This window comes from Hipposideros armiger, unplaced genomic scaffold (genome assembly GCF_001890085.2).
Source record: "Hipposideros armiger isolate ML-2016 unplaced genomic scaffold, ASM189008v1 scaffold_599, whole genome shotgun sequence".
In the NCBI taxonomy this organism is placed as follows: domain Eukaryota; kingdom Metazoa; phylum Chordata; class Mammalia; order Chiroptera; family Hipposideridae; genus Hipposideros; species Hipposideros armiger.
Window position 1 is genome coordinate 265,400 of NW_017731949.1, and position 10,984 is coordinate 276,383.

Here is a 10,984-nt window from a genome sequence, read left to right on the forward strand (position 1 = left end):
GATTAAATTCGCCACTTACTTCAATACTTCAATAATTGGACCTGTAGACCCCTTAGGTAAACATAGCAACTGGTCTATAAAATTACTGAGTGAAGGCGGGTACTGGATTTCGAGATGCAGAGCTACGAGGTGCGAACCACTACGGTATATAATGTCTCCACGGTAATTTTATCGAGAAAAATATTAATAATTTTATTAAGAAGCCCTTGATTGTTCTTTTTGAATGCAGCGCATAGGTGGGTAAAAAATGCATAGCTGATTTAAACAGTTTGTGGGTTCTGAAACCAGCTCTACCTTAAGTTTGTATAGCAGCGGATCATTTAATCAGTTCAAGCCAGCAGCCATGGCAAAAGTCCCTCTTTCTAGTTGGCGCGATTACAAGGGAAACCAAAAACCTTTAAAACATATGCATGCCAAAGAACTGGAGTTAAGTTACTGGAGTGAGGCTGTGTAAAACTTTGGTGACTCATTAACGGAAGTTGGGAACTGGGATCTTAGCACTCAGGAAACACAGAAAAAACAGAAAAGTTGGGGAGCTGGCGGGGTGTCGCCACACACATTTATCTTTGATTGGCGGAACCACTCAGACTTTTCTTTATGGCGTCACCGGGTACCTGCCTGTAGAAAGGTCCCGTCTCAGTGACGTCACGACTCGCCGACCAATGAAAGGCCTCAGTCTGCGGGCCGCGAGGAGGGTTGTGGGCCCTTTTTTGTGAATGAAGCTCCACGGAACAACCCTCCTGGGGTCCCCCGGCGCCGCGGCCCGCTGTACTCGGGTGCCTGGGCAGCAGCGTCCGCAGCCGAGGTGGGCGCGCGCGGTCACCCGGGGCAGCACCAGCCGCCCGCGGCAGCACCGTCGTCTCGGCCGCGCCAGCGGGCTGCGGGCAGCTGGGGGCGGGCTGGGGGACGCCGGCCGCGGCAGGAGGCGCTGTAGCCAGGGCTGCGCGCCGCGGCCGGCAGTGGGGCAGGCGCGGTGGGCCCGGCCACTCCTCCAGCTCCTGCGCGGCCGCCTCCTGCCGGGCTCGGCCGGCGCCCGCCGTCCCCGCAGCGCCTCTCAGCGCTCGCTGCCCCGAGCGCCCGCGCGCTGGGCTGGCGGGGGCTTCGTGGGGCGCGCGGGGCCATGCTCGTGGCCCCCTAACGGACCGCTGCCGCCTCCATGAAGCGGAAGAACGAGCGGCGGCCGAACTGGGCCGCCGCGCCCCCCTGCTCGCGGAACGGCTCGTCGTCTTCGTTGGGAGTGAAGAAGATCCGCAGCTCCACGTCGCAGGAGCTGCATCGCCTGGACCAGCCGGAGGACCTGTACCTGGACATCACCGGTGAGCTGGCGGGCGAGCGCGTGGCGGGGCGCCCAGGAAACACGGCACCCTACGCGGGGGTCCCAGCACCCCCCCCTTCCCTGGCAGTGGAGGTGCCTCCACCCCCACTCCTATAAAAGCCCCAGCTGGCCACACCCCCTTCTGGAGCTGGGCGCCGGGGGAGCACCCCTCTACCCCGAGTTGCCATCTGCGTTTGTAGCGAGCTGTAACTTTACCCGTTTGGTTCCCTCCTACCGCAGCAAGGTGGGTCGAGGGTCACCTTTCCAAATGGCTGGCGTCAGCTCGGCGCCTCGGGGTTTTTCTAAGTTCGGGTTGATAACGTCCCCTAGGGCTCCCAGCTCGGTTGGCCCTCACAGGAGTCTGAACCTCCGAGTCACCCCAGAGGATTCCCCGACCGCGCGGAGCACGCCCGCAGGGGAGCTGCCCTGTTTGTGTGGCGTTTGCCAAACCTCCGCTACTGGGTAGGAAATGGAGTCCCGCCTGGGCGGCGTACCCCGGCTGGGCACGACTGCCACCTCCCTGCCCTGGCCCTCCGTGCACCGCCCCCTCCCCAGCGCGCGCACGCGGTCATTCCCTCCCGGGCTTCGAGAAGCAACGTGTCACGTGGATGGCATTTGAACCGGTCAGCATGCTGAATGCCCAGAGTTGTCACTTTTGAGAAATCACAGCCAGCCACCGCAGGTAGAAAAGCAGCCCGTTGAAGCTGTTTCATTATTAGTGCTGATTCTACAATTCTTGTAGGCTAATAAATCCAATTTGGCAGCTCTTGGGTTTGCCAGGATCGACACTGAAGCGTGTGAAGGCATTAAATGCGATGATGTATGCGGAAACGCTTTGTAAACAGCATAGCCGTCTACAATTTTGAGGGAATTTGCAGTCTATATTCTGTGACGTGTACTGTGTAAATCTCGTGTAAACCTCAGTGTGTCTGGGGTTTTTATAAATTGTTTTCCGCCCTTAGCCTTTGATGCACCAGGTGAACTAGAGTGGTCAGAACATTAATTTAGAAAGTCTTCAGACAAACAGAAATGTAGAAACTATTTTCCAGGTTGATGGATAGTTGTAAACTAAGGTCCATTTTTGAAAAAAGCTAAAAGTAGAGCGGAAGGTTTCTCAGCTTTGGTGGGTGGCCCTTGGGAAAAGAGGAGGAGGGAGGAGGAAGGGGTCGTCTTATGTCCCTGTCCCCATCTAGCACCTGCTGGGTCCACGGTGGCGCATGCCGCTGCAGGAGGTGCAGCCAGCTTGCTGAGGATGAGACCAGGTCCCCCCGCGGTGTGTACTCCGTGGAGATGGCCCTCCCGAGAAGGAGTGGGGGTGGAGGACCCACACATTCTTTATGCCTTCGTTATTTATACTTCTTCAAAGAAACTTTGTTTAATAGCATTTCATTTTAGGGAAAGTAACACGCTTACATGGTACAGAACTCTTAATTCTAGGTACACAGGAGTATTTAGTGAAAAGTTGGTCTCAGCCTCTGGGTGTCCTTCCTCAGAGGCAATGCATGTTCCTAGTTTCTTGTGAATCCTTCCAGAAGTACACTAGGAGTGCGTACATGGAGATACTCTGGCCATACCCAAGCACGGTAGCATACAACATCCTTGTTTTGCACATTGTTTATCTTCACACTATTTCTTAGTAGATCTATGTTTTATATTAGTATGGGCAAAACTGCCTCATTTACTTTTAGTTACTGCTTAGGCCAAAGTAAATATGGTTTTAAAATCTTAAAAGCCATGAAAAAATATATGTGGCTTTAAATGTATATGTGTTTTATAACTTGTTTAGATGGCTCCCTATTTATGAACATTTAGGTTGTCTCCAGTCAAAAAGGAAGTTTTTGACAACAAAGTCATTGGAGTAAATCTTCCTCCTTCACTGAGAAAAGAAATGCAGTGTGGCTGGCTTTCCTGAGACACTGGCCAATAAATTAACTTCAGAAAATATCATCAGCAGAATATTGAGAAAAGAGTTGGAGCATTATGTAAAATCAAAATGTTGTTGCTTAGATTGTAAGTCCAGATAATGGAAGGGTCCAGCCTCAGTGTAAGGTCACTCCAGGGAAGTAAGAGAGTCAACTTTCCCTGAGATTTCTCCAGGTGTCCCTTAGTGACAGTCTTGGATTCCTGGAATACTGAATCAGTCTATTTTGGTGTGATATACAAGACAAATTAAAGTGACTTTGGATGCTGGGTCGGGAATACCGGTACTTTTTATTGGCCTTGTAGGGAAGGCTTGAGGCCTCATCCACAGCAAATGGCAACCTGGTCCCATTTTTGCCAACTTGTTTTCCCATCAGTCATTGTTTTCTTAACTTAAAAAGCAATGCATGCACATTTATAGAGTCAAATGGTACCATGGAAGATACATAGATATAATCTCCCCAGTAATATTTTCTTTCCCTTTAATTTTTTATGCATATTCAAGTTTCTACAAATTGTGCCATACCAACCAGAGCAGTCCTCTTTTTAATGGCTGCATGGTATTGCTGAAGTGTGATTTATTTAACGGTAATAAATAGTTACTTGGGGGTCTTCCATTCCCTACTGCAAATGGCTGCAGTAGCATCAGTGTACATGTCTACCTGCATGTGTGACTGTGTCTGTAGAGTAAACTAGACGTGAAGAGGCTGGGCCATAGTATATATAGGGTTATCTATTCATCAGTGGACTTTTGGCAATTATAAATAATGCTGCTGTGAACATTCGTGTACAAGTTTTTGTGTGGACATATGTTTTCAGTTCTTTTGGGTGTATACCTAGGAGTGGACTGGCTGGGTCGCATGGTAACTCTATGTTTAATGTTTTGAGCAACTGCCAGACTTTTTTCCGAAGTGGCTGCACTACCAGCATTCTCACCAGCAATGTACTAGTTGTTCCACATCCTCGCTAACACTTGTTTTAGGATTGTTAAGATTCTTTCCCAGTGTAGTTGGTTTGTAAAAATTAATGCACATTATCACTTCTGCCTACTCTGCCCTTAAATACATTAATCTTTTTTTTTTTTACCTTAGTCACTTGACATTTTTATTATAGACTATTTTATCTAAGTTGAATTGCCATAGATCCCAGGATATTTCATGTGTATTCATTTAATATAGAATGCTTACTGCCTATTTTTGTTCCTGTAGTCCTTTGTTATGTCGTCAGTATTGTTTAGTGTCTAGCCAGATACCCCACTACAGTGGGCATTTACTAAGAGCAGACTGATGGGGATTTTATTCCCACCCCAATCCCATCAAGCTGTCACTGATCATTCATTGAGTTCTTGCCATGTGCAGTGACATGGGTTTTTCACCTGAGCTTTATTTCTGGTGCAGTTCCAGTGCACCATGTGAAGGAAAGGTCATAAATACATTGTAAACTGTGTACATTAATGCTAAAGAGATACTGAGTAAAGATATGATCAGCATGAGTTGTTACCAGTCAAGGAAGCTGGGGGAAGAAGGGAAAGAAGTGAGGAAGGTTTTCAGTTGGATTTGGAACTAGATAACTCTCAGGATGGGAGAATTACCAAAGGAACAAATGTTGGGCTCTATCAGGTTTTTAATTTTCCCATGAACCTCCTTGTGGTCAGAAGTCTGAATCTTTTTTATCTCTATGTTCTTATCCTGTAAATAGGGCCCTCTATAAACGATAGTGTGCATTCTCCTTTCCTCTTTATTAACAGAGGGAAAAAAGTTTTAAAGGCTGTAACACTAGTGCCTAAAATCTGTGTTTAGTAATTTATAGGATTGGTAGTTGGTACAGAACTTAAATTTATTTTACTTTTTAAATTTCTGATTAGTAAAGGAAATTGGTAATAACTACTGGCCAAAAAATATTCTTTGTGGTTTGTCCTAAATTAAAAAAATTCTTTTTAATGTATGCCATGATACTCTACCTTTTAAACAGTGTCTATATTATAACAGTAAGTCATTTTATGGGAGAAAGTCTAGTCGAGGTCAGGATTGTAATCTGAAAGCACTAATTAATGGTATATTAGATATTCATCAAATAAAATTAAACATACAGCACTACTCGCCCCCCCCCTTCTTTTTAGGATTTACAAAAAAATCACACTACGCATCATTAGGGAAAATTTATTCATTAATTCAAGAAGTATTTATTGAATGCTTACTAAGTAAAACATTCATATTCATTGTTTACAGTGATAGAAGTATATTTTTCTTCGTAGAAAAGGAACGCTGTTACCTGGTGCACTGATTCAAGGAGGAAATAAGTTTGTTTTTCAAGAGTTTCATGTAGATTATTGAGTTTCAATAATTGAAGCTCATCAAAATATATAGTATTTTCTTCTTGTTTATGATGTGTATACTTATTTTTAAATTTGTACGTAATGTGAATTAATTTTCTTGATTTATGTGCTTGTTTAATTCTTCAAAATCTTTTACATCTGATGGTGTCATGGTCTCTGCTTTATGTTTAATTCCGTAGGCATTCCAGCACCACACACAGATAAAAACTTAACACAGTTTCAATGTTACTGCTTCAGTGGACATTAAGAATGGCTGGACATAGAGATGAAGGTCAAGTGGAATAATTGGGTTATATAGATGGTACTGATGCCAGGAGTTGCCAGTCAGTGCAAACTGTAACTTCTCTGTGCCTTTGAATGGGAGTGAATTTCCCAAGTTCCTGTGGGAGTTAGGGAAAGCTGGAATGAGACCACATTGTGGATTTTTAGGGTGGAATGACATTTCTTGGAAGTTTCTGAGATAGTCTCTGGGGATCCCTGAATTGATAGGACAGGTGTTTTGTTGCTTGAAAGAATTTCAAGTGGTCATCATCTAGAAATATCTCAATCATCCACTTTTCCCCCTGAAGAAGCCAAGACCAGAGATAAGTAATTTTAGCCAAATTGTTGGTTTCTTTCTGGGAAAGCCATTTTTATTTTTTCCAACAGATAAAGCTGCTTCACAGAGTTGTACATGGTTTATTGAGCATCTGCTGGTTAGTCCTGTGCTACTTAGGCTGTAGACTATGTCATGGTAGATGCCCCACAAGCGTATCTGTAAAGTTGAATTTTTAGAGAGGTGAGTAATTACCTACCGAACTGGAAAAATGAGCAAACTAAGAATACACTTTTCAGGTCCTCCAGAGCTCATGCTGTTCTCCAAATTGGCTATCATCACAGCCCAGATTTTCCAGATATTTCATTCATTCAACAAATGTGTAATGAATGCTCTGCCAGGCTTTTTTTCCCTTCAAGTGCTAAAAATAGGTCACTGCTGGAGATAGTCCCTGCTCTCATAGAGTTTGTTTTCTGTGTTAAGTGAGAAAATAAAACTTGGAGGGTCTGAGGGAAAACCCGGTTTAGAGGAACTGTGTCGTGGTTAACATCTTTGGGGAAGAAAAACTCTGATGGGTAGAGTTTTTTGCAGAGCTGATTCTCCGGGTTAGGCATGAGAACACCAGGGAAAGCTAGTGAGTCTGCCCACATGGGGATTGAACACAGCCCGGTTATTAATCACCGTTGTCGTGACTTTCCCATCTCTTTAAAAATGAAAGTCCGCAGAGTTGTTGGAAGGATGAAATGAAGGGGCTGCATGTGAAGTGCCTGGCTCGGTGCCTTGTTGACAGTCAGGGCTCTGTCGATGGTCACACGTGAGCCAGCAGTGGGCGGGGGTGGGGGGAGGGGGGGGGAACGAGGACGACGACACAAGGACAGACTGAGACAGTCACCAGTGCCGGAAGGATTTTCAGCTCAGAAACAGGCATTTCCCAGTGCGTGTACTTGCACAAAAGGTTCGGTGAATCAGCACAGTGAAAATGCAGTGTGTTCCTTTCTCTGCTTCTAAGTGATCTTCAGGGCACAAACGCACCAGATGAGGCTGGCTCAGTATTTTTCAGAGCAGCGGAGGAGGTTTGGCACCTTGCTGTTCTTGGGGAAAAACATTGAAGGCTTTTCTTTAAAGGTTCTTTGTAAGAGGAAGAATAAACCCCAAGCCCTTCCTTCATTTTTGAAGCTATGGTTATGAATTTTTATTATACTGAAGAGTTTGTATATTGCCTAATATTAAATTGCAGCTAAGATGCAGAGGCATCACGGGAGAGCCTCAGGTAGAAGGTTATAGGAAATAAACATTAAATTATTTACTGAGATAAAATTTTCAGAGTAGTTAATTTAAAGCATGACTGTGCTTTAGTACATCCGTTTTAAGAAAGTATTACACAGATCCAAAAGATTTGTTATTGGTGGTGTGTATTATTGGCAGACAGGGCTTTTATTTTTGGTGCGTGTGGGGAACAAATTCCCTTTCAAAAGGCCTTTCCATGCTTAATGTAGCACAGAGACCCAAAGTATTTGAAAGGTGTAGGTGTCAACATAAATAAATTAAATCTTTAAATCTATTTTTTTATTATACTGGGAAAAAATAATTTTAGTAGCCAGTATTCTATCTCCCTTCCCAGCCTAGCTATGAAATATTTTAAATCTCAGTAAATCCCTTAATTAAGGCCCATTACATTAAAGTTCCTTTTATAAGTATCTAAGTTGAAATGAAAAGCAAGACCAGAGTGGTTTATCTGAATGAATATTGCAAAACCGGTCCTCACTTAGGACAGGCACCAGCATGAGTGAGGTAAGTAGGTGCAGGGGTTGTTGTGGGCAAAAAAGTGGAGAAGAGTGTAATTGGTTCAGCAGGAGCTAATCAATCTTCACATATTGTTTCTTTATATCATTTGTTTTTTTTAGCTTCCTAGGTCAGTCACATCATTTCTAGAAGTGCTGACTACCATATGAGGCAGGGATTACCTCCAAAAATATTTTCCAAGATAAAATTGATTTCAACTTCCTAAAATCAAGGATGTTTAACTGGAATGTGTACGTCTCACCTGGATTCTGGAGTTTATATGAAAGTTTTACGCCCTTCTCTCTCTTTTTTTTCTATAGCTTTTCATGGATACTGCTCCAACAAAGGTATTCAGATCATTGACTCTACTTTGCAGTTCTTTCTGATGATTTTTAAACTATAGATTTAATCTGTTAGTTGTGATTCTTGGTTCCGTCCCTTCTTGTTTGCTTGCCTTAAATATAGTCTTAGATTGCAGATTCAGTTTTCTCTAACTGTAGAGTACCTTTCGTATATTTGCGACTCAAGTTGAAATTTGTATATGAAAAGTTTCATTGCTTTCTGTTTCTAGGTAATGCTGAAAGTAGTTTCTGTGATATTGAGTTAATTATGAATGCTATGTTTGGATGGTTGATATTTTTGGTAAAACTAAACTTTTTCTGTTTTAATTGAATCTTACTTTTGTAGGCTCTTGCTGAAAGGATACTTAGAAGAATTGTTATAACAGCCATTCTTGATTCCACCCCCCTCCACACCCCCTAAGGTTACTTAGTTATTTCTAAACATTTCTTTGCTTAATGACAGGCTTATATCTTATTTATTGTGTTTGACAAGAGGGAAATGCCATGAAATGCCAACCTGAACTTTAGAAACAGGGAAGCTCTTTTATATTCTGTTAAAAAAAAAAGAATTTAAAAAAATATTCTTATGCCCTTTGGTTTTCAAGTTCACCAAATAAGGCCAGATAGCAAAAGAACAAATGTAAATGGTCCTATTTGTACATATATATTTTTCCCCAATTTTAAAAAGATTTCTGACTTTATTCTTTTGGTCTTTTATTCAGCTCCTTTAATTCTTAGTATCATTTGTATTCTGGGAGAGCAGTGCTCTTAGAATGCTTTACTTGCCAGTCAGTTCAAAGATTGGGTCTCATTGTCTTTGAGTCTGAAAAGCTGAGGAAACTAGGCTGAATAAATTCATTCTAATTGTTTAATATCACATAGTGAATTCATTTCTCAGGTAGTTCACTTTTATGCTATTAAAATTTGTTTGGCAGTGAGTGTACTTTACACAAAAGAAAAACATCTTGTTCCTGATGTCAATGATGTTAGTTGTTCCTTCAAGTTCTAATTTGAAAGTAAGATTACTTTCTTGGCACTGCTATGTAATTTGTGACACTGATCTTTTTATACCCAATCCATAATGCTATAATATCATTACAGATTCTGAATTCTGCAATGCCCTCTATTTTAGGACCATCACAGCTGAGTCATTCTCTGCATTTTGCTCATTTATACTCATTTGTGTTTGTATGAGTTGTGCTATGGCATTAATTAGTGTATCCATTCAACAAATATTTATTGAGCAACTACTTTGAGCAAGGGATTGAGCCAAGTATTATTGAGGAAGGAAGAAGGGGATGTGAAGATTTATAATGACCTACTTCTTATCCCTGAGAGACTGAGAAGGAATGGACTTTTAAGTCATCATCTCAATGAAGACAGATAACGAAGGAATCAGTCATTATGTAGTTTTGCTCTCTTCATTGAAACAGTGTCAGTTTGAGAAAATTCTATGATGGAAATGTCACTTGGTAATTCCTACACAAAGTGAATTATTTTTTCCAATATGTGGTGAGAATGATTTGTCTTATGGTGTCTTTCATGTGCACTTGCACGTGTTAACTGTTAAAAGAAACCCAGGGTAAAAAGTTTCATTTTGGTATATAACTAACTATAATCATATATATATATATATATATGTATATATATATACACATACATGCATATAGTTAATAATATACTGAAAACCCTATCTCTGCTAAAACAGAACCAAAGAAAAGGTCTACATTCCAATCCTATATCTCTAATTTGAATCTCAGAGTAGCCCAGAGGATATATTGGGTTGTTGGAAAAGTCATGATGTATTTTTTTCTATGTTTTTCGTTGCAAAAAATGTGTCATGACGTTTCCGACAACACAATAATTTAAAATGAGATACCTGTTTATTCTTTTTTTTTTTTTAAGATTTTATTGGGGAATTGGGGGAGGGGAGCAGTGTTGGGGAATTGGGGAAGGGGAACAACAGACAAGTTGCTGTCCTTTTGTTCTTCAGTCTAGTTGTGGAGGACGTCGCTTCACTGGCCCATGTTGGTATTATTGCTCTCTTCCTGGATGAGGCAGATCAGTCACGGGCCACTGGATTGCCGCTCACAGCAGCTCTTGGTGGCTCACGCTGGCTGATGGCCGCTCACGCCGGCTACCAGCCACTCACAGTAGCTTATGGCAGTCCACTGAAGCCTCACTGCCGTCTACACCGTCGCCAGGCAACTCAGGACAGCCCAGCTTCAAGTTGAGCTGTTGTTCACCATCTTAGCTGTAGAGGGCACAGCATCACTGGCCCTCATGTGGGATCTGAACTGGGGCCCTGCTGCTTAGAGCTGGCATCCCAAGCCAGCTCTTAACCAACGCACCACTCGGCTGGCCCGATACCTGTTTATGCTTAAGAATACATTATTCAGGATGGCTCAGCTAAAAAAAAAAATACATTATGTATTGATAAGAAGTAATTACAGGGCCGGCCGAGTGGCGCGATGGTTGGGAACTCTCTTGGGATGCCAGAGGGCCCCGGTTCGGATCCCACATATGAGGGCCAGTGACACTGCCCTCCACAGCTAAGATGCTGAACAGCGGCTCAGCCTGTAGCTGGGCTGCCATGGGTCGCCGGCGATGGCGTGGGCTGCAGCTCCTGTGGCAGTGTGTTGCCATGGGCTACCGTGTGTAGCCAGCAGCAAGCGTGAGCGGCCAGCAGCCGCAGTGAGCGGCCGTCCAGAAGCCGGCGACTGATCTGCCTCACCCTGGAGGAGCGCAGTGATGGT

The 10,984-nt window shown here is 43.3% G+C and overlaps 1 protein-coding gene across 6 annotated transcripts in view; it reads left to right on the forward strand.

Moving 5' to 3' along the window:
- The first annotated feature begins 721 nt into the window (after nt 1-721).
- CDC14B (cell division cycle 14B) overlaps nt 722-10,984 on the forward strand; it is a 93,745-nt gene continuing 83,482 nt past the window's right edge. For 2 of the 6 annotated variants that reach the window (XM_019624672.1, XM_019624676.1), the window contains exon 1: nt 722-1,316. In XM_019624672.1, coding sequence (XP_019480217.1) covers nt 1,157-1,316 — 160 coding nt within the window. In that variant the 5' untranslated portion in view covers nt 722-1,156. The remainder of the gene's footprint in view (nt 1,317-10,984) is intronic. The other 4 variants (XM_019624675.1, XM_019624671.1, XM_019624673.1 and 1 more) reach the window with 2 other exon arrangements.